Source organism: Diachasmimorpha longicaudata, chromosome 12 (assembly GCF_034640455.1).
Source record: "Diachasmimorpha longicaudata isolate KC_UGA_2023 chromosome 12, iyDiaLong2, whole genome shotgun sequence".
Taxonomy (NCBI): domain Eukaryota; kingdom Metazoa; phylum Arthropoda; class Insecta; order Hymenoptera; family Braconidae; genus Diachasmimorpha; species Diachasmimorpha longicaudata.
In genome coordinates this window covers 6,994,609-7,020,032 of record NC_087236.1, presented here as the reverse complement: position 1 = coordinate 7,020,032, position 25,424 = coordinate 6,994,609, and the positions used below count along the sequence as shown (strand labels likewise).

General features: G+C 36.4%; 6 protein-coding genes and 1 long non-coding RNA gene across 12 annotated transcripts in view; 4 read left to right on the top strand and 3 right to left on the bottom strand.

The window, feature by feature from the left end:
• The first annotated feature begins 1,628 nt into the window (after positions 1-1,628).
• LOC135168031 (uncharacterized) lies at positions 1,629-3,422 on the top strand. The gene is made up of 2 exons (XM_064131860.1): positions 1,629-1,870; positions 2,691-3,422. Exons 1-2 carry the CDS (start codon positions 1,759-1,761, stop codon positions 3,032-3,034), a joined length of 456 nt encoding a protein of 151 aa, XP_063987930.1. The 5' UTR covers positions 1,629-1,758; the 3' UTR covers positions 3,035-3,422.
• Positions 3,423-3,907: 485 nt separating this feature from the next.
• LOC135168032 (uncharacterized) lies at positions 3,908-4,960 on the bottom strand. Of its 2 annotated transcripts, none has more exons than XR_010299968.1 (2): positions 4,797-4,960; positions 3,908-4,507 (listed from the first exon to the last, which is right to left on the bottom strand). It is a non-coding gene; the product is annotated as an uncharacterized LOC135168032 (long non-coding RNA). The 2 variants fall into 2 exon arrangements; XR_010299969.1 differs by having other exon boundaries at positions 4,801-4,960.
• Positions 4,961-5,096: 136 nt separating this feature from the next.
• Positions 5,097-12,087, top strand: Neurl4 (Neuralized E3 ubiquitin protein ligase 4). The gene is made up of 3 exons (XM_064131843.1): positions 5,097-6,279; positions 6,449-10,451; positions 10,599-12,087. Exons 1-3 carry the CDS (start codon positions 5,364-5,366, stop codon positions 10,786-10,788), a joined length of 5,109 nt encoding a protein of 1,702 aa, XP_063987913.1. The 5' UTR covers positions 5,097-5,363; the 3' UTR covers positions 10,789-12,087.
• A 180-nt stretch (positions 12,088-12,267) lies between these two features.
• On the bottom strand, positions 12,268-15,199 carry LOC135168028 (guanine nucleotide-binding protein subunit beta-2). 2 transcript variants are annotated; one of them, XM_064131855.1, is made up of 7 exons: positions 14,906-15,199; positions 14,097-14,288; positions 13,726-13,871; positions 13,352-13,651; positions 12,935-13,136; positions 12,648-12,864; positions 12,268-12,465 (listed from the first exon to the last, which is right to left on the bottom strand). In XM_064131855.1, the coding sequence occupies exons 2-7, from the start codon at positions 14,163-14,165 to the stop codon at positions 12,359-12,361; spliced, it is 1,041 nt and encodes a 346-aa protein (XP_063987925.1). In that variant the 5' UTR covers positions 14,166-14,288; positions 14,906-15,199; the 3' UTR covers positions 12,268-12,358. The 2 variants fall into 2 exon arrangements, with proteins under 2 accessions (XP_063987925.1, XP_063987926.1); XM_064131856.1 differs by lacking the exon at positions 14,906-15,199 and adding an exon at positions 14,682-14,778.
• On the top strand, positions 14,476-17,579 carry LOC135168025 (tRNA-dihydrouridine(47) synthase [NAD(P)(+)]-like). Its single transcript, XM_064131848.1, has 5 exons — positions 14,476-14,886; positions 15,286-16,227; positions 16,304-16,996; positions 17,245-17,373; positions 17,441-17,579. Exons 1-5 carry the CDS (start codon positions 14,798-14,800, stop codon positions 17,511-17,513), a joined length of 1,926 nt encoding a protein of 641 aa, XP_063987918.1. The 5' UTR covers positions 14,476-14,797; the 3' UTR covers positions 17,514-17,579.
• Positions 17,027-24,018, bottom strand: LOC135168029 (uncharacterized protein). 2 transcript variants are annotated; one of them, XM_064131857.1, is made up of 4 exons: positions 22,780-23,803; positions 18,419-18,685; positions 18,038-18,190; positions 17,027-17,761 (listed from the first exon to the last, which is right to left on the bottom strand). In XM_064131857.1, exons 1-4 carry the CDS (start codon positions 22,801-22,803, stop codon positions 17,594-17,596), a joined length of 612 nt encoding a protein of 203 aa, XP_063987927.1. In that variant the 5' UTR covers positions 22,804-23,803; the 3' UTR covers positions 17,027-17,593. The 2 variants fall into 2 exon arrangements, with proteins under 2 accessions (XP_063987927.1, XP_063987928.1); XM_064131858.1 differs by having other exon boundaries at positions 17,554-17,720; positions 22,780-24,018.
• LOC135168024 (serine/threonine-protein kinase OSR1-like) overlaps positions 18,558-25,424 on the top strand; it is a 12,003-nt gene continuing 5,136 nt past the window's right edge. Inside the window, exons 1-3 of one of the 3 annotated variants that reach the window (XM_064131847.1) lie at positions 18,558-18,699; positions 22,502-22,630; positions 24,396-24,748. In XM_064131847.1, the coding sequence (XP_063987917.1) occupies positions 18,692-18,699; positions 22,502-22,630; positions 24,396-24,748 (490 nt within the window). In that variant the 5' untranslated portion in view covers positions 18,558-18,691. Of the gene's footprint in view, positions 18,700-19,673; positions 19,953-22,501; positions 22,631-24,395; positions 24,749-25,424 lie in introns of those variants that run through there. The other 2 variants (XM_064131845.1, XM_064131846.1) reach the window with 2 other exon arrangements.

Genomic DNA, 25,424 nt, shown 5'->3' with positions numbered 1-25,424 from the left:
CGAGAAATTCAAATAAAATCAATCCCTTATTGACAAAACATTCAAATGCAGAATATTTTACTTGAATTACGGCCATATGCATGTCTTCTGTTGGGTTAATAGCTCCAATTACATTATCTAATTCCATAATAACGAGTAATCATACATATCTGTTGTATATGTAAGACCTCCGAACAGATTTGAATTATAGCAGAATAGATTGATCATGAGCATGATGGTATATAATACCATGAATTTAAGAAAAAAGCGTTGATTTGAATTTGTATTCATAAAGACATTAATATTCTTATTTTTTTTTAAATCATCCAATCACCACTGGAGACATTGTAAAGTTTAATACATGATGTTGATTTTATCATATAGGCATTGTAATTCTATCAATGATTTCTCGAAAAAAATAAAATCATCAAAAAAGAAACTGAAATCCAACCCAATATGTGAGCTTTCACCTTTTCACGACCGACCAGAGACCGAGATTATTATCATAATTTTGTTCCTTGTCCCCATGCAATATTCCCCCTCATGTCCTTGAGACGTATCAAATAAAATCATATTAAATTCATTGTGAAGAGAATTCATGCAAATTAATTCGACGACGAGTTTTTGAAACACAATTCTAAGGAGAGTTGAGTTTTTTGAGAATCATTGAAGACCATCTCTTTGATTTTTTTAAACAACCAATTAACCGTCACTCTTCAGCTCAATGGAAAAGCATGGAATGAGTATTCACGAATGTTAAATTATTTTCAAATGATAAGGTTGTACTAAACCAAGTATCTGCCGAACGATCCGTTCATCGAGGAATATTCAAAAGCTAAGGGAAAGACATGTACAATGACCGAGAGCTACTTTCCCTTTTCTGCGAAATCTCAACATTGATAAATATCAGTTTCTTTTCATGTTATTTTTGGAATCATTAGAGTAGAATAGATAAAAGTTATACACTTCTACACACAGATGTAGATACAGGTGATTTTTCTAAAAGTAAAAAAAAATAAATACTGTCAATTCGTGTCAAATTTTTACTCGTAATAAAAGTTCTATATTTTCGGGAATAATTGAATGGAAGAAGAATTTATTAGAAAATTTCCCATTAATTATAACTTCACAACTACTTGGTAATTTCTCTCTTGCTTGTAGTACAAAATTTTAGAATTTCAGTTTCCTCCACTTATAATTCTTCATTTTTACCTAAGAGCGCCGGAAAAATATGCATATACTTCCTGCTATTCTTCTAATAACAGAGAATGAGTAAATATAAAATATCTGCAAAAAAAGGAGTAAAAGTATTTGAGGGAATTAATTAATATGTTTAGTGAGTTTATAATGAATAAAAGCAATTATTAAGATGTATGCAGATGAAATTCATTCAGCCTCCTCCTACACATTGTTTCTATAATCAATCAACTTGATAGAATATTGAACGTTTCTCTTTGTTAGTTACCTCACATACTCTATGATCTCCACAAACAAGGAGGATTTCGTCTCTTTTATTTAGTGAGATCGGAGGTAAATTCAATGCAAGGGATTCAATTGGAATGAAATCCCCACTTTCCAAGTGGGGATTTCATTCGAAACAAGGGGGAAACCTCGCCCCGGTCCTTGGTATATAAAACGAGACCACGACCGTCGCTCCCAACCAGTCTCATAATCAAGTGTTCAAAGCTTGTGTTCACAGTTTTGTAGTTTTTTGTATTCAGAATCCTCCTGGAGATATCATTCCTTGATTTCGTCCTTAGATTTTTCTTCAATTTAAAAATGAACTACGTAGGGGCTATACTTTTTATTGTGGCCTTTGCTGTTGCTGAGGATAAACAAGAAGAAAGGCCGAAGACCTACAGGAGGCTCATCCCTGCAGATGTTCTTCGTGGTAAGCTTCTGTTATCAAATTTTTTTTTAAAAATAACCAAATGGTTTTTATTGAATTAAAAATTCGTTGAATAATTTTATATCTCATGAAGTTTTTTCTGATATTTATATTTTCTCTATATGTATATTGACACATTATCAATATAATTAAATAATTGATGAGGTGTGAAAGGGTGAGATTATTGACTGAAACAGATATGAAAAAAATTGAATGATTTAAGGAACAATGAGCGAAATTTGAAGAAATCATCAAGACACATTATTCATTACATCGCCATTGATTCGATTACTAACAAATCAATCAATGAATTATTACTCCAATCTCATTTCACATGACCCCGATGTACAATTACAAGAAAAACACCTATCCTTGCTTTAGCCAATTGAAGCTAACCGCAATACTCTCATTCGCGTGTCCAAGACTATCGTACTCGAGGACACAGCCATCTGATTACCCATTTCCTCAATTACATATTTATATTGTCTCATTCATACCAAGTGCAATATAGTTATTTACTTGACACACCTTTGTAATGATGATATAAGAATAAGAGATATTTGACAACACTTCGAAGATCACTTGGGCCTTAGTTGTACAAGTGCGTTGAGAGTACTTCATAGGATTTGACAGTGAAAGTTTTCGTTACCTTGGGCTGTTTTCGCATCACTATATTTTTAAGTATTTTAAAAAGTGAAATTCATATGGAAGTTTTCGTTGGAATAGGTATTGAAAATTTCACTGAAGTCATTCAAATCTTACAGCCTACACAATTTGGAATGATTTAAAAGCTCTCAAAACTAATGAAAGGTTTTTCCTCCAGATTTCCCCGGTATGTGTTTTGCCTCAACAAAATGTGCAACAGTCGAACCAGGTAAAACTTGGGAACTGTCGCCCTTCTGCGGTCGTTCAACATGTGTTCCAGCTGATGACAATTCTGGTCACTTGTTTGAACTTGTCGAGGACTGTGGACCACTGCCCATAAAAAATCCTAAATGCAAAGTATCGGAAGAAACGAATAAAACTGCGCCCTTCCCCGCTTGCTGCCCAATTTTCCATTGCGAAGATGGTGCAAAACTAGAATACCCAGAGATTCAAACAATTTTAACTCCTGCACTTGGCGAGGAATCTAAATCCAATAGTGAAACCACCACTCCCAAGCCATAAATTCAAGCCTCTAAGCAGAAACATTGGAGAATAAATCCATGAGCATACAGTGAAATAAAAAAGAACGGTACATTTATTTGAGGCACATTTGGCCTCCAACGTGACTTAATTTATTCCACCACCTTCACCAGTGGCAATGTACATAAACAATATGTACTCATTCACTGTCAAAACTTGGAGATTCGTTTTATTCACTCAAGTAGTTCGAGAACATTACTCCCTAAGGATAAGTGGTGCACTGCATTTTTTTTACATAGTTTTTTTTACACAAAAAAATTACAAAAAAATCCAAATCTTAAATAATGAAAAATACGCCGTAAATTCGAGGATAAAAATGTGTGATTGTGATTGTTATATAATTAAATTAATAACTTTTATTTAATAGAAATTAATGAGTTATTTCATTTCCACCATCAACGCCCTTGATTCTTTATTCTTTCCAATGAGGATTTTTTTTTCTATTGCCAGATTGCGAACGTCCGTGATCAGCGCAGCGAAAATCCCGATGCAATAAATATGATGAATGAATATCCGTCGGAAATACACCCGGCTGCTTTACGAATTGCATTACGGTTGAATCATCACAAATTTATTTTTATATATTTGGGCAATATTGAAAAATTCAATATTGATACAATCAAACAAATTATTCTTGTGTCTTAATGGTGCCTGAACCATGCAAAAGAGGAATGAAAAACATATTGAGTTTGAAACACAATCATACAGGAAAACAAAAATTTGACATCAATATATCTCACAATTCCGACATAATGAGAATAAAGCCCCCCCTGAATACATGCCCCCCCCCCCCTCCTCTATTGCTCACGCATTCTTGCTTTAAGAGAAACATAAGTAAAAAAATTAATAATTGAATAATTTACTAAGGCAGTGCCTTGAGGTACTCAGCGTCCTTGTTTATAATTTTTTTTGCTGCGCACCCGAAGGCCTCAATCTATTACAATTGCGTAACCAATAGACTGGAATAGCAAAGATACACACTGTAACAGCTAGAGTTAATGATTCATTTGATGGGGGTTCCCTGAAGTTGGAAAGATATAATTGAATTTTAGCACTCATGTGGACTGATATAAACTTTCTCGAGAAAGTTTTTTTTCGTATTCACCTGTAAATGGAACAGAGTGCAGTTCAAAGATCTCTTGATAATTAATTTTTATCGTTTATTTTGAAATTTATTATCACCTTTCCCCGTTCTTTTTCTGGCCATTTTTCTTTTCCATGGGATATCATATACACTCACAAATAAAATTCCAATATAAAAGTCTTCAAAAATTATAGACAAATATATGCTTACGCATTCTCCACAAGGCGATGAGTGAAATCCGAGATCAGCCAGCCGTAGAAAGCGAAAGGATCGTAACGCTGGAAAAAACAATCATCTAATGAAGCATCGTCGCTCGGGATTTTTCAATCTGGTAGCATGACTTTAATGTCACTGGTCAACTTCAAGTTTCTCTGTACATAGATAATAAAACTGTCAGATGAAGGTGGTTTCGGTACTCAACCGCGCCTCTCCCTTTCAATGCACAAAAGCTGCAGACAAAATGTATGACACCGAATGTTACCGGCTTTATCTAACTAACCTATTCCTGAGACCTTAATTTTTTTACCCTCTCTAAACTAAATGGAAATGAAATTTATCAATTATTACTTAAATTTCCATAAAAATTCCAACAGTGAATAAATCCATAGGTGTTTAATCATTATGTTCTAATTATCACTGAATATTTGGTCAATAACTTACTAACATATCAATGAACTAGCTCCCTATAAACTCCCAATCAATTAACATTTCAACAAGCTCAAATCACAACAAAGTACTCTTAATGATAGAATATCAAAAGAAAACAAAAAAAAAAATCAGTTTTTCGTTTATTTGTTTTTCTCCTGTAAAGGCAGAACAGAAAGACACAAGCCAATCACTTTTCCACGCATTCCATGAATTCACTGCTCCCATTGGACGATTCCCATGTACGAAAATCCTCTATAGTTACTGGTGGACTCCTACCAGCCTCGATTAGTCGAACTCGGTTAGTCAGTCCACCCAAATCAATTAATCGCCCCTTGGCACGGGTACGAAACAGCATCAATATATTTCCAGGTTGGGTCATGGCGATTCTTGTTATAGTAAATAAGTCATAGTGTAAAAGTGCATTTGAAAAACATCCATACAGATCCATCAGTTAACGATGTTTCAGTCTCTGGCATGGGGTGGCTTTTTCTCCTGATGTACAAGTAAATCCTTTAAGCTTCAGAGAGTGTCCAAGTGTCCCTTAACGAGCCCCTTTAAACATTGATTAATTTCCCCACGATGTTTCACCAAAGATGTGGAGATGGAATAAGTCTGATGAACAACAGTGCCACGGCTGTGCGAACTTTCTCAGTATACGAAAAAGAAAGAATTCACTCGGGTCAACCATTGCGGAATGACGAGCTCTTTGAAATAAGAATTGACAAGAAGGTGAGATCGTGGAGTGGTACAGTGGAAATTGGTGTGACCACGTGCGACCCAGACACTCTTGACGATCCCCTCGGACAATGTTGGATGCTGACAGGCTCAGGGATTCTCCGAAATGGTCATCCTTTGTCGGACTCGATGTGCGATACAAATCTAGACGAGCTAGACGAAGGGAGTACCATTGGTGTAATGAGAACATCCAACGATGAACTTGTTTTTTATATAAATGGAATATCCCAGGGTGTTTCAGCCACAAATATCCCCGCGTGTGTTTTCGCAGTGGTCGATATGTCCAATGATTGTGTCCAGATAACAATAACAAATCCAAAGGTAACAACGAATGACTCGAGAGAGAATGAGGAGGAGATAAATAATGATTTAACGATGGGGGAAGCATCGTCAATGAATTTAGTAGCTAATCTTAATGTCAATCTCAATGTCAATATGAATGTCAATCAACCGAAGAATCCGAGCCCAGCGACAATCAGGGAGGATAGGTTGAGATTTCACGAGAGGGTTGGGGCACTGGTTAAATTATCAAATAATGCACGGACAGCTGAGAGACGAAGACCTCTTGATGAATTCAATAATGGGGTTGTTATGACACACAGACCCCTCAGGGATAACGAATTATTTGAGATAAGAATTGACAGACTGGTGGACAAATGGTCTGGCAGTATTGAAGTTGGAGTGACAACTCACAGTCCAACAGCTCTCGAATTTCCAGCCACTATGACAAATATGAGGTCTGGTACGACGATGATGTCAGGTTTGTAGTTAATATTATGACTTTTTCATGCTCTTTTCACGGTATTAATAATAGAAAAATTATTTAAATAATGTGAACTGAGAATAAAAAAAAAACTGTGCACTGTTGATAAATAAATTTGATTTCAACAGTTGTCGATAATTTAAAATTTTAATTTTAATTATTGCAGGCTGTGGTATTCTTACCAATGGCAAGGGGATACAGAGAGAGTATGGAGAGATAAATTTGGATGAACTGAGGGAGGGCGATAGAGTAGGAATGATTAGGCGAAGCAATGGGAATCTCCATTATTTAATCAACGGTTTGGATCAAGGGGTGGCTGCCAAAATTCCTCCCAATGTCTGGGGAGTAGTAGAGTTATACGGTATGACCGTGAAAGTAACTATCGTTGACAGGGACGAGAGAGAAGAACAAAATCTAGTGACAAGACGAAACACTCTTCACCTGCAGGGACTGAGTGAAGTTGGAGAGGATGAACCCCTGGACAGACTGACCTTTCATCCATGTTGTGGTACTCATGCTGATGTTATCAACAACGGAAGAACTGCTCATAGGCCCAATGCTATGGATGACTTCAATAATGGTGTTGTTTTAACGTTGAGACCGTTGAGACCTAATGAACTGTTTGAGGTAAGACTTGATAAAATTGTGACCAAGTGGGCTGGGTCAATCGAAATAGGGGTCACCACTCATTCACCCACTGAACTGGAATTCCCATTCACCATGACCAATGTTAGATCGGGTACCTGGATCATGACTGGAAATGGAGTGATGCATAATGGAACTTCTATAATAGAGCAGTATGGACAAAATTTAGATCGTCTCCAAGTGGGTGACCGAGTTGGAGTTATGAGAAAAGACAATGGAGTTTTACATTTTTTTGTCAACGGCGCAGACCAGGGGGCAGCTGCTGTTGGTGTTCCAGAGAAGGTGCACGGTGTAATTGACCTTTATGGACAAGCTACGCAAGCGACAATTGTCGATAATACGGATTTTTACAGTCCTACGACTAATAACTCTAGCTTTAGTAACACTACACTTTACAGTGATTTGAGGTTCCATCACGTTCATGGAAAGCACGCACGGATATCTAATAATGGCCTGACCGCCTCAAGAATCAGGGCTCTTGGGGAATTTAACGAAGCCATTGTTATTGCCAATAGGCCTCTGAGGGATGGGGAACTGTTTGAAGTGTCGATTGATAAAATGGTGGGCAGGTGGAATGGAGCGATTGAAGCAGGTGTCACAGCTATTCGACCGGACGAGCTAGAATTTCCCTCCACCATGACTGACATTGATCATGACACATGGATGCTTTCGGGCTCCACAGTTATGAGGGATGGGGTAACATTACGACATCATTACAATTGCGATCTAGACAAATTAATCGAGGGGAATAGAATAGGAATGATGAGGTGTGCAGATTCTAGTCTTCATTACTATCTCGATGGCATTGATCAGGGTACAGCCTGCACTGGGTTACCAGCTCATGTTTATCCGGTGATTGATCTGTATGCGCAATGCGCCCAAGTGACCATTGTCCAGCCAGAGAGGAGGGATACAATGACTCAACAATATCTTCCTTCAGAAAATAGTATCAGTCAACAGCCAACGTCTATAATCCAGCCTCAAGCACAATCAGAGATAACTCACAAATTTCATGAATCAGTTGGCCTCAACATTCAGTTGAATAATGATCGAATTATAGCAACTCGATGCAGAGAGTACAATCATGCTGTTCTACTTAGTGAATCAGCACTTGAAAACAACGAACTCTTTGAAATCTCAATTCAGGAGATTGCCGGGGAATGGAGTGGATCGTTGAAAATTGGAGTTGTAAATAATGAAATCGGCCACTGGCTAACTACGATGGATCTCGTCCCAGGAATGACATCAATTCCGGTAGATGCTTGGTATCTCACCGGCAATGAAGTAAGACACAAGGGCCTTGTTTTACATTCCAATTACTGCCCCAGCCTCGATTGGCTCAGAATTGGTGACAAAATTGGTATGAAACGAAGCCACGAGGGGAGTTTAAAATTTTACATCAATGGCGAAGATATGGGAGTGGCTGCACTCAATATGCCTGAAATGATTTTCGCCGTTATCGAGCTTTTTGGTAGCACAGTAGCTGTCAGTATCACTAGCAACAAACAGCAAGCGTGTGTAATGTCTCCCAATGCCAGTCTCAGGCTTCAAGATTCATTGGAACTTATTCTTGATCCAATGCCACCAGTTATGAGAAATGATTTGGGTATGGAGACCTCGATTGAAATATCAGAGGCCAAGTTATCAGAGTTGCCAAACACACCTGTTCAGCTTGCGGTATCAAGTATTATGGAGATAGATTTAGGATATGAGTTCCATGAAAATCACGGAAGGAATGTGGAGTTGGAAGGAAGAACCATTGCCAGAAGAGTGGCTAGTTATAATCAAGGCGTTGTTATGTCCAGTAAGCCTCTTGTAAAAGGTAAAATATTCCAAGTGGAGGTTAAAAAGACTAATGATCGATGGGTCTCTGGAATTCTGTGTGGAGTATCGTGTATTTCTCCTGAAAAAGCTAGCTTCCCATTGACTGCACTTGGCTTCAAGAAACACTCGTGGATCATTTGTAGTGAATGGATGTCATACAACGGCACTAAAGTTAAAACTCGTTATGGAGCTAATCTGGAGAGCCTCCAGGTGGGCTCCACTATTGGATTACTCATTGATGATGAGTCGAGACTTCATCTCTTCATCAATAGCATCGATCAGGGAATTGCAGTGACAGATCTCCCACTTTATGTTTACGCTATAATCGATCTTTATGGACAAATTGAGGAGGTCTCTATCATGGGATCTATCACTGATGCCGGGCCACTGTGCACTAATAACGACGCCATAAATATGGCAATAGCAAGCAATATCGAGCAAATGGGTGTGATTGAAGTTGATGAACCTGAGAATTCCCGTGAGAAGGCTGATTTAGAATGTTATGAGAAGGAAAATGTCACAGTACTTCCGTCCAGTTCTTTTTTGAGTGTGAAAAATTACGATGAAACATGTAGAAATACTAGTGAGGCTGAAATGAGTGGAAACTCATCCAACAGCAATAATTATCACATCAATGGAGATGTTGGGAAGTCATTGACGAGCAGTATTCACTCGGATAGTAATAATTCTGATATAGGCTCGGAAACAAATAATGAGACGCGTGAGGATGCCCTGCTTCACTCTTCTAATATGAAGAATAATTTGGAAGTTTCTAATGACAGTAACAATATATCTAATAATGAGATGGAGAATGCTGAGGCTGCAATTGACTCTAATGCATCGAGCTTGAAGAGTGATTGTACAAATGTAGAATTAAATAATGCAACGAACATTAATATCAGAAATGGATCAGCTGCTAGTTCAAGTAATATGTCAAGCCTTAGTACCGCGATTCAATCGACAAATGCCAATAATGCGGTCAATGAGAGTATTGCCTCTAATAATCAAATAAGTAATATCATAGGACATGATAACTGTCAGGATAATTCCACGTGTAATAATCTTGCTGCTACATCTAGTGTTTCTAATGCAACGGTTAATGGGCAAGAGCAGCCACAGGGGCAAATGTCAAAGAGCAACAGTGCCATTACACCCAATCAAATTAGTATACCACAGAGCCCACAACCTTCTGTAACCCCTAGTAGAATTTTCAGTTCACCGTCCATACCGCATATTAATTCTGCGGTTATTATTACATCGGCAAAGCAGTGCGAGTACCTCAAGGCTTGTGGAAGACTGAAGAAATCACTAGTACTGCCTGATGAATTTTTCTCACTCGATGAGGTTGTTTGCTATTGCAGTGGGTGCTATAAGATTGATAGCGATAGTCTCATATGCAAGAAGGGCGAACCACCTGCCGAATTTGCTATTCCTATTGGATGGGTCAAGTTTCCATTGAAACAGAGCATTAACGCTAATCAGATACCACAGAGTACAACTGATAAATGGCATGTGGCCTTCTATGGAATTCGATTGAATGCCATTAGATGGATTCTTGACAGAGGAGAATTGCTAACAGTTGAGCAATTGGACACAAGTAATCTAATGACGATTATCAACAGTGAAGGTCAGAATCCCCAGGTGATCTTTTCTCCCCGCATAAAATACGTAACTTCCGACGAATGCAGTCGAAAATATCCGTAAGTTTTTATCCCCACATTCAAAAATGATTTATTTTTCGAAATAGAAATCATTTTATTTGGTACAAACCGTACAATTTTATCATTTTAGCCAACTTTTTAATAATATTAAAAGCTTATGTTCATTATTATGTCTCATCATTGCAGATATATAGACACCCAATCTAACAAGAAACTCAATGCCTCTACGGCATTTCAACTTCTGGTACGGCCTGGATCATATACAATTGGCTCTGGAAAAGATAGTATCGATGGCATAGAATCTACCGAGTGGGCGACAAAAGAGGCAGGGGCGACGGTAATTGTTGCACTTCTGATACACCTCAGTGAATTTTAATCAACCCCGGATAGTCTAAATGTACGGTAATTCACGTCTAGCAGCAAAATATTAAAAATTTTCTGATTGCTTAAGTCACGTCTAGATAATTCATTCTAAGTGATAAATTCAAGTGGACGACTAACTACAAATATAAATTCAATATATATTTCTATATTAAACTGCGAGTGAAAATGGAATTTTTCTATTATTGCTTTCGTATTTAACTGAGGGATTATTTAATATTTATTTCGAAGAAATTTAAATGTGCTTTACTCTTTAAATATCAACAAAAATTGCACCGCAGTTTGGAAAAATCGTTGTTTTAAAAAAAATATATTAAGATCATGAATTAGTTTCACTACTGAATTAATGATATTTATAAATGCTGTACATAAAATGTCTAATGTCTACCTATCAATTAAATTTATACACATTTTTCTGTGATATTTTATTGCAGCGTATGCTCATTATTTAACAATAAGAATATTGCTAAACCCACCGTGATGCATTTTTAATATTTTTTATGCCTTGAGAGATATTTTCTTATTTCTTGATTGTTTTTTCTCTTTCGGCAAAGGGTATCTAAGAGGGAGTTTATACAATTCTTTATCAAGTCATTAATATGAATTCTAGTCATCCTATTTATTTATTTGTTCATTTTTTTAATTGACAAATCGTGATGCATGGAGAACATATACTGATACTCAATAAACTGGCGACTATTTTATTTCAGTTGGTTAATAAGCAAAATGTGATGATGTTTATCATTTATAAATAACACTTAAAGTAATGAATGTGATCCATTGAACCACATTACGACCAGAAAAATAACCATCCACTTGCACTTAAGGATTTAGTTGAAACAATCATCGGATAGATTGAATTTCAAATGAATTGTAGTCATCTAAAGTCATTAAATTGATAATTGAGTAGTCAGCTGCACCGCTAGATGTAGAAATTGTACTATGCCACGTGCCTGAAGAAGTCGAATAGATATTGACAATTACTCAGTTAATACATTTGTTCAGTAATTTGTCAGTACTTAGGGGTAAAATTGCTTTTATTTGATAAGAGATCAAGTTGAGGAATTATAGAAAATTAAAGAGGTTATGTGTGTAACGAAACTTCAGGCTCTAGGAATTATTTTAGACTTCATATTGATTACTGTATTTATTTACCTCACATTATTATGGAAATGAGTATGTATTTATTTATAAATAATGATAACGTAATTGAAGGGGTCGAGCTGAATTGTTTATGTAGGATTGGAGGGGGTGATGTGCGAATGGTGAGAATAAAAAAATTATATTAATTGTATGGCAATGATTTTTTAATTAAAGAATCATTTTGTTTGAACCATTATAGTAAAAGAATTAGAGATGTAATTAGAACGTTTCATGCCTGTAAATCCTCAATGTAAAATTAATGAATTTGGTATTCAATTATACAATTTTTAAACATAACTTTATGGAAATATTGCGGCTGGGGTAACGTGAATTCTGAGAGAAAGAGGACCCATTTTATTCACATTTTACATAATTTTGAAACATTTTGATTTTTACTTGACACGGTGTTTCATTTTTTACAATTAAACCCAGATCCGAACAAAGTTGTCCCAAGAGCAGCTGGCCACTGCCATTCCACTGGGCGCGACACTTAGAGAAGTCACCCTGTTTTCATGGCCATTCATTGTACCTGGAAACGAATGGAAGTAATCTAAACTATTGGAGTATTACAATAAGTTATTTATTTTCCGATGTACACCCTTTTGAGCCTTTACATTTTATTCTCTGCCTCCTCCCCTCTCCCCACACAACTCGATCATCTCTTATTTGTATTTATTATAATACTGTATTGATTTAAATATGCCCAATTACCATTATGCTGAATCTTCAGTGTATCCCATATATGAATAGAATTGTCATCACTCCCGCAAAATATGAATCTTCCACTCAATGATAGTCCGCACGAAGTAAATCCGGGATTAGAATTAGGTGGTTTAAATGTTGCCAACTGTTGATCAGATCTTAAGTCCCAAATGCGGGCCGTCTTATCCTCAGACGCGGTGACGAAACCTTGTCCCGATGGGTGACACTGTCACAAAATGAGAGAAAGAGAAAGTTTGTGTTGCAAAGTGTAATAAAATTTCATTGTCTCGACTTACGCATACGGAATTGACATCGGCCTCGTGACCGAAAAAGGTTTGTCTAGCTCTTTCTTCCCTGAAATCCCAGAGTTTGCACGTTTTATCAACAGATCCAGTAACGTAGGTCTGGCCATCGGGATTCAGACTGATACTGACAACATCACCAGCGTGAGCGGGAAAGTCAACGTTTTTTTTGCCAGACTCCAAGTCCCACATGCAACTGAATATCACCGAATTAATTAATTCTAATGTTCATTGAAGGACATTTTGTTATTTAAAATTCTAATTGTTATTTTCTAATGATAAATAACTATGGGGTAATGGCATAATTTCCAGGAAAAAAAAGGGCCCGTATTTTTTTTTCTATGAACTTTGTTCAAAAGTATGGCCATACTCTTATTAAATGAGATTTGTTTTTTCAAATGTTATCATTACATTTTCATATCTCCTGATCCAGTAATCAGTGTTTTATCATCTAAAAATCTGCATGAGGACAAGAACCCCTCATATCCCAGGAGTTCTCTTACGATCTTGGCAGATCCGGTGGAGTCTCGATTATTTACATCGTAAACAGTGCACATATTATCCATTCCTCCGCAAGCTACAAAATTTCCGGAGGGACTAAAAGCTACAGACATCACCCAGGCAGAGCGCAGAGGAATGACTTGAACTTTGTTCCCAGTCCAGGAGTCCCAAATGATGAGTTTACCATCGAGGGAGCCAGTTACACAGTGCCTTGGCAAAAAATTGATTGAATAATTGAAAGGGATATCTTTAATTGGTTGAGATTAATTGAGAGAATAAATCACCTGCTGTCTCCACTGTAATGCACTGAATTAACTTTATTGATATGACCTTTAAGGAGCTTTTTTGTGGAAAGTTTGACCTTCGGAGCGTCAGCTACTGAGTTACATGCCTCGTCTAAAGTTGTGTCCTGCTGTTTTTTTTGGTCTTCCTTATTTTAAACGAAAATATTGGCTAATTGCAATACCATTATTACACTTAGAGATACATTTTGTTAAAAATCATTTTAATTGTATTGAATAATTAATTTTTTGCGGTGGATGAAAAATTGAATTGCAATTTGTTTATACGTTTGATAAATAAATGCAATTGTTATTATTTATAAATGTTGAATTTTCTACTGATAAGTAATAAATGCGATGTTGATAGTACAAACCTGACACTTTTTGATTAAATCGTCGAGCTCCTTCTTAAGAGCTGTTGTCTCTGGATCGTCTTTTCCCATTTTTGGGATTCTGTCTCTTGATGAGAGTGAATTTAACACTAACTACTGATTAGAGATTTATGCCCGACTGAGAGTTTTCCATTCCGTGTTAGTTTGAGGGAAGCCTCATCATTGACTTTTGTCCTAGTAATCATATTAAATAAATGTTCAATCCCATTAGCTTGGCCTAGTAGTGTAATAACATTAGCACATTTCTAGCTCATAAGAAGAATTTTACGAATTGAATTGACAAATGTGTGTGTGCATGCGTGTGTGTCAGGGAGGGAGAGAGACAGGAATAGAGGGTGGGGGGATTACTTTTCTCACATGTGAAGAAAATATCGTTTTTATAATAATTTGTCATAACCGAACACTAAATTCAAAACTTTTACAATTACGAAAGAACCTCAAATCGATTTCGGCTAATTTTACCGGCATCTCACAATTTCATCTACTATCGTATAATAATAGGCACGTAATTGAGTAATTATTTTTGAATAAACTATTAGTTTCTAAACTATAAATATATATTCTTACCCTATCCAAAATAATTACCAAATGATATAAACTGATGTTACTTAAAAAAATGATTATTTTTCTGCTAACTATACATCGGAGTAAGTCAACCGGATGTTGCTACTATTTCAATCAACATGGCAAACTATAACGGACAACGTGGGCCTGAATATTCAGATGCCATTAACGATAATAAACAAAAAGGAGTATGCAAAATCAAGCCAGCGTATGTATTTATTTATTACCTTAAATTTTCCCTTGTAATACGTCTTTGGGCTGTTTTTAACGGATAAAAAATACATCATAACCTTTACGCATGGTGAAATCACTGTCAAGTCATTTTTAAATTAAGAAGTTACTTCATAATGAAATGCCTGAGGACCATGAAATCAACACCATACGCTTGACAATTCTCTTCACTTATATGTAAAAAAACATATATTTATTTGTGTTTTTATTATACAGAGACAAGTACTTTTGTATGGTAATATTTATTAAAGATTTTATTGACCCACAAAATACTAATCTGAGAATGTCGTTCCTTTATTCTCAGCGCAATTAGTTATATAACAGAAAGAATTATCATTAACTGACTTTTGTCATGTCCTATCTCTTTCTACTTCAGATTCATTATCGGCGAGCAAGTGAAGGAATGCAACGGTTCTTCCCCTAAAAAAGACAATCAAATCAACCCTACACCATGGACTGAGCCCGATTCTGAGTCACCAGCACCAATTATCCCTGTGAGCCAAGAAATTCAGTATGAAGGAACATTTTCAGTTGATGAATCCCTCTGCCCTAAATCTAAGCGCGAAATGGGAAAGGAAAAGTCAAAAGGAGGTCAAAATAAACAGCGACCACCACCATTTAGGAGCCCAAAAGACCAAAATCTGTGCCCCTGGTTGGTGGATCAAGTGGAAACTGAGCCACAGAAAAAATGCCCTTCGTTGAACTGTAAATTTTTACACGACAGATCCGAATACATGAAGATTAAAGAAGCCGACATCGGCTCCGATTGTTACCTCTTCAACCTCATAGGTAGATGCCCCAGGGGAGCTGCCTGTAGATTTGGCTCCGGTCATTTAACTGAAACGGGCATCAACATCATCAATCTCGAGAGCTACGAATTGTACAAGGAGAAACCTTTAGCAACGAAGAATCAAATTCCAAGCATCCTTCAGGAGAAATTACGAAAGCGAAAGTATAATTTTTCCATATCCGAGACGATTATAAAAAGTACGGAGAAGATTGTGAAAGAAAAAAAAGCTCGTACGGAAGATGAAACATCTGAACAGCCTTCAGAAGCTACCACAGAGGCTTACGATAGCGAGAAAATCGTAAAAAGATTGGGTCCAGTATCGGATACCGATTTGGTAAAGCTTCGAGCTTCAGAAAAAAAGAAGATAGACTGGAGGGACAAGATTCTTCTGAGTCCATTGACAACTGTGGGGAATCTTCCGTTCAGGCGGATCTGCAAGGAGTTTGGAGCGGATATAACGTGTGGGGAGATGGCATTAGCTCCTAAAATCTTAAAGGCTGCATCGGAGGAGTGGGCTTTGGTTAAGAGGTATGTATTGCGTTATATACCATTCAGTCGAGAGATAGTTTGTTCTTGTTAAGTCAATTCTCATTTTCCACCACAGATACGAGACAGAGGACATTTTTGGAGTTCAAATTTGCGGAAATAATACTGGTGTCCTCACTAGATCTGCCCAGTTACTGAATGAACAAGCAAACATAGATTTTGTAGATTTGAATTTAGGATGTCCCATTGAATTAATTTATAAGCAAGGAGCGGGAAGCGGAATGCTTGCCAGAAAAAATATTCTGAAGAGTGTTGTTCATTCTATCAGTCAGGTTTTGGATATCCCTCTAACTATCAAGACGCGGATAGGGATATATCAGGATAAACCTATTGCTCATAATCTCGCTCCACAGTTCAGGGACTGGGGGGCTTCCATGATCACGGTTCACGGTAGGTCACGGGAGCAGAGGTATACGAAGAGTGCGGATTGGGAATATATTGAAAGATGTGCAGCTGCGGCTAGTCCAATTCCAGTTTTTGGTAATGGAGATATCCTGGGATATGACGATTATTTAAGAGTGAGAGAAAACTGTCCAAGTGTACAGGGGATCACTATTGGCAGGGGTGCGCTGATTAAGCCATGGATCTTTACAGAGATCAAGGAGAGGAAGCTTATTGATATGACTAGCTCGGAGAGATTGGAGATTTTGAGAAAGTATGCAAATTATGGTCTAGAACATTGGGGATCAGACACCAGAGGCGTTGAGACAACCAGAAGATTCATGCTCGAGTGGATTTCCTTTTTGCATAGGTAAAAAAGAATGTAGTCGGTGTTTGAGAATTTGCATATTACATTTGATTTTATTATATTTGAATACTAATATTAACTGCCATATACACATCTATTTTTCCCATGAATTGACCAGTTCTTTAAATTACACAAAGCATCTTACTTTTCAGGATAATTTATAGGATAATTCACATATATTCTTGAGTTATAGAATGCTTTCCCGTGTATTTATTAATAGTTATTCAATTTCAATCAATCTCCATGTTTAGGTACATTCCAGTGGGAATATTAGAATCGCCACCACAAAAAATCAACGAGCGACCTCCATTCTATAAAGGCCGTGACGAAATGGAGACTCTCATGGCTAGTTCCAATTGCGCCGATTGGATTAAAATATCGTAAGAAAATTTTCACTATTCCCCTTAGCCTCTCAAACAGTTCATGATCGATTGAAATTGTTTTCAGCGAAATGTACCTTGGAAAAGTTCCTGATGGTTTCCATTTCTTACCAAAACACCGAGCAAATTCATGGAATTAATGTAACAAGATAAAATACTTGATCGATCTTTAAATAAGAATTGTTTTTTTTTTTAACGAAAATCAGTCAATGGTTCCCCTTCAATAATGCGCAGTGATGTCCCCAAGGCTCGCCACAGGCCACATGCAGTCACATCCACTAGCAAATTCTTTACTTATTGCCTCCCAGCATGTATGAAACCATCGACGTCGAACCACGGAAACAGTCCTGCTTCGTTGAACACAATGAAATCCCGGATGAGCACATAACTACGAATAAAACAAGGAATAACACATACTCGTTTACTGAGCTAAGATTGAATATCATTGCTTTAATGTTGCCAATTCTTTATTACAAAATTAACTTTCGTAGAGAGCGTACATGACGGGATATTAACAATGATATAGTTAATCGAAAATGATTCCTCTATGAAATTTACTCAGTAGTCAATCTTCAACTATTTTCATTACTTGGGAATTTCTATCTTATTTTAATCTTCAATATTATTGAATCAATCTTTCAATCTTTAATTATGAGGGTTTTACCTGTCTCGAAGGCTTCACAGGATTGTGCAAAGAATGTTCGATAAGTGTATAACTCTTGCAGTATATCTCATGGTAATGTGGCGGCTGATATTCATACTCGTCATTGCTCAGTTGTAACTTCCGAGTCCTCGTTTCACATAAATTTCGATACTCCTGAAAAGAAAAAAATAAATAATGAGCAACGAAAAATATTTTGCAATTGATGCTGGCTGGAGTTCAACAAAAAAAAACGCGTCTGAATATTCTCTCAAATGTAACAATAGAAACTATTATAAATTCCAGGTAAAACCGAAAATCTAGTGTATCGCTGACGGCTTTCATGAAAAATAATAACACCGGATGTTTGTTTACATTGAACTAACAGATTATTGGCCGACTTACAGGTCTCAAATTCCTGTTGTTTCTCTCCAACTGACGCCACGGGGTTTCTTTTTCAATGTTATTAACAGTATTACTGTCCTCTTGATTATCGTAATTGCCTTCTGGTCGGTACGAATCGTCCCGGCGATTTGTTGATGGAAAATACGAGGGATGAAGAGTGCCCCAGTGTCTTTCGTGTATGGTATCGTGCGGTTGTTCTAGGTATTCAGTCAGATTGAACGATATCCCTTGTGCGCATTGTTGTGACAAAATCAGAAAGACACCAATCTAGAAATGGAAAGGTGAGTCTTATCATTTTTTCTTCATGCGAAAAGCATAGGTCTTTTTTACTGACACTTTTTATATATATTTTCAATGGGCCTAAAGGCCCTCAACTGCAAACCATTGACCAGATTGTCATAAATGACGAGCTATGAATCAACAAGCTTCAATTATCATAAACCCAATTCTCGTAATTATCTTCAACTCTTCGCCTTCTCCACAAACAATAGTGACAATCGTAATCTCTCCTATTTTTTTCTTTCGCTCTACGATTTGTTTCATACCTGACAAAATTCTCTTAATGGCGTGAAATTAGCCTTAACCATATAGATTTTTGAAAATGGTAAACCAAAAATTGAAGAAAATACTATCCCCCAATTGAAAAGTATATATACATGGATATACCAGTATCCCAGGCAGAATTTTTCTCCTGCATTAATACGAAAGATATTTGCCATTAATCCAATTTTTTTTACTGGTTTTCCTTATGTGACATCGTTGCGGAATTTCCCCGTGAAAATCAGTGCAAGCTGGTTCACAAGGTCGTAACTATTTAGATGCGACATATCAAATCGGTAAACGAGTGATAAATCGCACCGGTATCCACGAGATTCATTCGCACAAGGGGGGTCAACAATTTAATGTATCTTCAACTGTTACAAGAATTCACTCACACGTCATGTCTTATGAGAACGATAATTTCGCGTCATCAATAGTCAGAACTACCCCAATCATTCTCTATTAAGGTATTAATAAAGCAAACTAAGGCTGACGCGATGGTCAGCCTGGGCTTGCAAATGTTGAGTGAATAATTTGTTTAGTGCTTATTATAGGAAATTTCAAAATGCTCCACTTTACAAACACGTCATTGTGAATATAAATATCTAAAAACTTATGAACCGAATATGTACACATCACTCCTCGTTGTACTATCCACGTAGATACGTGATAGGTAGTTATTCAATTGACTGGTGTACCCCTCACGGCTCTGACATAGTTCAGTCGATTGCGAACTTAGGATGATCCTACATCTCATCTCAGCTACAACTGTGTCAGGACAGTGTATAATGGATGATTTTGTGAATCATTAGTTTGTGATTGAAGCATTGAATTATTGCTTAGTGACATCATTGAGCTAATATTGTCAACAATACATTAATTTTACAAGATTTATGAGTGAATCAAAGTCAAAATGGCAATGAGGTGGAAAAATGTTTGAATGGACCACCGATCTCTGCCGTAACGGCACCCTAAGTCCATCCACCAAGAGCAGGTAAACTAATATTTATGCATTGATTTTGACATTTGCTGTAAACGGACATCATTAATAAGTGGTGGAATAGTTTCAACAATCACATGTTTTTGATTTATCTAATTTTATAGTCACTCGTGACACCAATTGTTGGAAAAACGTGACGCAGATTTTTTATTCAATTGATCGATAGCAATGTTAAGAAACTTGAGAATTCATTGGTTCCAGAGTGATCTTAACGGCCATCTGAGGAATCATGTGATGTGAATGATCAATTTTGATTGTTTGCTGTTAATGTTACGATAAAATGACCGTGAAATCTACCTCTGGAATTTCTGCTGTGGAACTGTTGGCTGTTAATTAATGAGCCATTGACTCTGTGACCCCTACATCGCGTCAAGTTCAACCAATTAAATTCCTTCATATGTACTAATCAAATAGGGATCAAATTATAAGAAATGAATAACATTTCTTAGTTAGGGTTTTAATAGTTAGATTAATCGATTTATTGAATATCAAGTTATTATCATGATATATTAAAATTCATTTAATTAATTAATTGATTGCTTATTTTACGTATAAATCGTTGAGGCTTTGTCCACGTCAAGCAAATAGGTTTTCACCACCTTGATAGCACATGCCTAGGGCAATGGTAAATCAATCTGTGATAGTTCATGTCATGTTTTTTTTTGAGAATGTAGATGAAAACCTGTGGCTAATCTGTTTACATAGTTGGAGGCATTAAAAATAATTGACTCGGTGCATTGTTAATAGGCGAGGAAAATGCTCAGGGGTAAGACTCAGGGTTTTCATGGTGTTATTTCGTCATCTTGTAGGAAGGAATGACCACTGTTAGTTTAAATTGACAGTGGGCGATGGACGTCAGTGTCCACACGACAATGGAAGGGAAATTAGAATTCGTCCCGACATGAAAGAATCTATCCGAGAATACAACTTTTCCTTTCCTTTGATAAGTGTGGAGACTACTTTTTCGGGATGTATGGAATTTTCATGATAAATTAAAGAATTTAGTTTGAATGGTCTTTAATCGACATTACTTCCATCGATACAAAATTCCCGAAAAATATTTCGCTGCGCGAAATTATAAAACGTGTCATCGTCCGCGCAAGAATCGTCTCTTGAGTTTTTTAGTGTAAGAAAGTAATTAGTACATTGAACACGAGAGTATACGAACTGGTTTATATTTACACCTGCCAATAATTGGTTTAATATATCAACTGGCAGTTAACCTTTCCCGAATAACGCGTGACTTGGTATGAAAAAAAAATCACATGCTGGTGCCTATTTACCTGACATGAAAAGTGTGTAGAGCCAATTAACCGAAATATTACATTCCCATCGACTCATATAACTCACTTGGCAACAGTAATAAACAACAGTGTAAAGTGAATACATTGGAGTCATACCGTCATTTATCTATTAAAAATGCACCAGAAATTTCATTTAAAAACTCATGATGTTTCAATTTTTTTACAAATTTTTTATACCATTGTATGGGTCACGTGACATACAATACAACAATTGCCCGTTGCATTGATAAGTAAAGAAGGACTGAATAATATATAAATAAAATCAAAAAATAAAATGTACAGATGTTTAAACATTCTATTTTATGTTTAGCATTTAAAAAAATATTCATTTGAAATTCAGACAGTCATTTTTACTGTTTTACCAGAATATATAAACAATGGAATTTTGTAGTATGGATTTTTGTCCTCAGCACGAGGTGAAGTAAATGGAAAGCATGCCGAATGACCGTTGGAATTGAATTATTTTTAGATGACAGGATGGGGGGGGGGGGGGGTCCACCCTTTCATAGTGGCTAAAAATAACTGAGGTCAATTTACCTCCAATTATTCCATTTAGGTATTTAGGTGGCAATCAACTGGCCGACAATTTAGAAATATTCCGTACGCTTCGAACCCCCAAGGGCTAATTCAGGGGGAATCATATTCAATGTCTGTCAGTAAAAACATTTTGATATGAAAATACAGACAACCGCAAACCATTTTTCGTTTTGTGTAAACTTGAGTTTAATAAAAATGAAATATATCAACATTTTGTTGAGATCTGTCAATTAATTCTATTTTTAACAGTCTCAGGCATACATAGACAATTGAAATCGAAATTTATTCATTGATGAATAAGTGTTTTCATTAAAAATAACGACCCCTTTCCATTTATTTTTTAATTTTGAGGTAGTCAATTCGTCTATCCGAATTTATGGCACAGCTGCCAATAATTTCAACGTAAAATATCTTAATGTTGTTATTTCCCGGTTATGCTAGTTCGTCCCAAGTTTGACTCTTCAATACCAATCGTAAACACATTTTTCTATTAGTCACCCATTTGCCAGAAAATATTTTGTGGACATAATAATAAAATGCAGCATAAAATTCATTGACCTAATGATAATATCATATACAGTGCATCATATTCTTATTCATTATATTTTCATAACATTCTGTAATATAAAGAACGAACGATTCTTTAATTCAGTGACTTTCATTGACTTCATCGGGACAGTCAATATTATTTTTATTCTGTAGAACTCCAGATAAAATGAGACAACGTAAGGATGGAGAGATCAAGCCGGAAGAAAATATTTCCGTTCCAGAAGAGCAACTCAAATTTGAAGACGCTAGGTTCCTCACATCATTCGTACTTGGACGGAATAGGTAAGATATTTTTATCATTTTTAAAAATGAGACAAAATGGAATGACCAATAATTTTCTACGTAAGAAATATAATAATATAACAATTCCCTTAATCCCTCAATTAGAAAAAATTATTAGTATTATATTTAAGGACTCAATTAAGACTTACAATGGATAAATATGTTGTCTTCATTCCTGTGGCCAAAAAATTTTCAAATAAAATAGACACTATTGGCACACCGCCGACAGGTCGGGGATAACTGAATACTAATATCGCTTTTTCCCGCTAATTTATGTTGAAAATAGCCATCTGCTGAGCCAATGTAAAGTACCACAAAATAATGCCAGGAAATATCTTAATCTCCACGCAAATAGTCCACTGATAAGGCGCTCCCAATTTCAACATTGACATTAAACTACAAAAAATTCAATCAATTATGCCAATGTTTCGACGCGTCTACTTTTTATTGATTCCGACCCGAATGTTCTCATGCTCACATGCTTCTTGTTACCCATCTTAAATTAATGATTAACAAGTAGTGTTGTGCTTGGCCCGGTTTTGATAGTTTATTTTGACACGGAGCTATTAACCCTAGGCACATAGTATCCTACATCAAGGGGACAATTGTTTCACGCCCGAAATTCGTTCTCAAATCAATGCCCGCATTTCTATTTTCTCTTATTTGATATATTTTCTTTCCTTTTATTTTGAACTGACGCCACTTCTTCAGGAGCTTGAGGCGCCGCATCCAACAGTTTTAAAAACATCTTGAGTGTAGACAGAGCAAAAGTAATGGAAGAAATTGATCACCAACTCTAGCCGCTTATTTTTAATTTTTTACATTATATAAAATTAATTTCAAATTCTCTTCAAACTACTCCTACGTTCTCACCCAATATTCATCTTTTACTTCGTTGATTAAAAACTTATTCTCCCCCGAAGGTAGTAATTAATCATATTCTGGCTCAATTATTGATTGAAAAATTCATTCGGACTTTGAATATTTCATTCACAATTAAATCAATAAAAGGACACTTCCACAAGCTCTACATTTATCATTCATCCCTAACTAGATTTTGATTGCAGTAAATCATCACATTAATAATCATAATTACGAATGTTTCGTGATGAAACTCTCAATGTATATCAACATTTTATATATTATACTGTATTAGTGTCGTAAAATCATCACTCGTCTGCATACGTAAGTACTGAAAGAACTCTATGACCTCCACTTTCCCATTAGTTTTATTTCCTTTAAAAATAACGAAAGCTCACGCGAATCTTTCTCTTTCTTGGTCAGTCACGAGAAAAAAAATAGAAAATTCAACAACACGTGTGGTGTCATCAACATGGTGTGTAATTTTCCACCAGTGATATATATGCGGGTTGTTTTGTTTTTTATTCTAGTCAATTGAAGATACCGTTGATGTATTACCTCCACACAGTGCCGCACACTACACAGTATCAAGTGCACATGTGATTAGGAGAGATAAGCGATTTAACACAGATGGTATGATAAACGAAAAATAAATATAGGCAATTACAAAGAAAAAGTATTTAAGTTCAGATGTTTCTCTGAATTTAACGCTAATCCTCTCTATGCTGGAAGAATACCATTTAAAACAAAAAAATCTAAAATCTTTGAATATCGTAGAGTATATGTTCCAAATTCGCCGAAAAATACCTGCGGAAAAACCAGTTGTTGGCTCTGTATACGCTCTCCTCATTAGATAAAAAGAAAAAAAAACTAAAGCCAAATGTGGCGAATTCTTTCTGTGCAGGATCTCTCCGGACGTCTTGCCATCCTGTTCCCCGGGTATCTTCCGGCAGAAATCATTCATCGGTGCGACAGAAGGCAGTGATAATAGTCCGAGTAACCGTCACAAATCCGAACAACACGTCAATGAGAGTATTATAAATAAAAAAGCATACGGCAGTAAAAATTTGTCGTCGCGCAGAGTGGGTGGAGTTGACAGCAACAACGGTGGTATTCTCAATTGGGGTACCAGAAACGCCGGCAAGCACGCGCGCTTTGGCACGTCACTGGCCAACAAAATGGCGTCAGCTAGCACAACAGCGGTACTACAGGGTTGGCCCAATACCAAAGACGACTACGAATTGAAGGAGGTTATCGGTAAATATTAAAAATGTAATTTTGTAACTAATTCACCGTCTGACAATGGTTATGATTGACATGGTCAAAGTAGAATAATCATGTTGATAAATTACGCTGTATATCGTTCATCGGATTGACATCCTACGTCAGATTGTTCTCTGTTATGTAAAACTCATGGGCTAATATGGCAAATTGTCTCAATTATTTCCGGATTTTATGATTGATTAAATAGCACGTGTACTAAGGCTTTCTTTGTGGAGTGCGTGAGTCAAGATTTTCACTTAACTTTTACGAAAAACCGGTCGAGTTACTGCCTAACCTAGATCATTCCGTGAAATAAGAGTGACGGAATAATTGGTTAGCAGATAGTTCTCCCATGTTGGAGGATTGTCTTTCCTCTGGAAAATATTCGACATGATCGTGTCAAAAGCATCGGTAATTTTCTGTTGAGAGACAACATTTCCGACATGTTGGAGGCGATCCAAATATATAATGAGTTTTCATATTATTAATGCACGCTTAAATTATTTAGAAGTAGACAATTGCGCCTCTGTTTTCAATGACCTCATTTGTATTTTGGAGAAGTAATTAAATGTCTGATGCTGAGTGAGCCAAATGGTTTCTGTTGAGGGCTTGATAATCGTCATTATCGTAATTGAGATAGAGTGATAAGGGATTTTGCAATTTTTTCCAA

Bases quoted from the DNA above. Each gene is read 5' to 3' on its own strand.
- LOC135168031 (XM_064131860.1), top strand. From the start codon at position 1,759: ATGAACTACGTAGGGGCTATACTTTTTATTGTGGCCTTTGCTGTTGCT. The intron at 1,871-2,690 runs GTAAGCTTCTGT...TTTTTCCTCCAG, and splicing joins CCCTGCAGATGTTCTTCGTG to ATTTCCCCGGTATGTGTTTT.
- Neurl4 (XM_064131843.1), top strand. From the start codon at position 5,364: ATGTTTCACCAAAGATGTGGAGATGGAATAAGTCTGATGAACAACAGT. The intron at 6,280-6,448 runs GTTTGTAGTTAA...TAATTATTGCAG, and splicing joins TGGTACGACGATGATGTCAG to GCTGTGGTATTCTTACCAAT. The intron at 10,452-10,598 runs GTAAGTTTTTAT...TCATCATTGCAG, and splicing joins GAATGCAGTCGAAAATATCC to ATATATAGACACCCAATCTA.
- LOC135168028 (XM_064131855.1), bottom strand. From the start codon at position 14,165: ATGGGAAAAGACGATCCAGAGACAACAGCTCTTAAGAAGGAGCTCGAC. The intron at 13,652-13,725 runs GTGATTTATTCT...TTTTTTGCCAAG, and splicing joins CATTACAGTGGAGACAGCAG to GCACTGTGTAACTGGCTCCC. The intron at 12,466-12,647 runs GTAATTGGGCAT...ATTCGTTTCCAG, and splicing joins ACTGAAGATTCAGCATAATG to GTACAATGAATGGCCATGAA.
- LOC135168025 (XM_064131848.1), top strand. From the start codon at position 14,798: ATGGCAAACTATAACGGACAACGTGGGCCTGAATATTCAGATGCCATT. The intron at 14,887-15,285 runs GTATGTATTTAT...TTTCTACTTCAG, and splicing joins GTATGCAAAATCAAGCCAGC to ATTCATTATCGGCGAGCAAG. The intron at 17,374-17,440 runs GTAAGAAAATTT...AATTGTTTTCAG, and splicing joins GCCGATTGGATTAAAATATC to CGAAATGTACCTTGGAAAAG.
- LOC135168029 (XM_064131857.1), bottom strand. From the start codon at position 22,803: ATGAAGACAACATATTTATCCATT. The intron at 18,686-22,779 runs GTAAGTCTTAAT...TTCCATTTCTAG, and splicing joins AGACAACATATTTATCCATT to ATTGGTGTCTTTCTGATTTT. The intron at 18,191-18,418 runs GTAAGTCGGCCA...TTTTCTTTTCAG, and splicing joins ACAACAGGAATTTGAGACCT to GAGTATCGAAATTTATGTGA.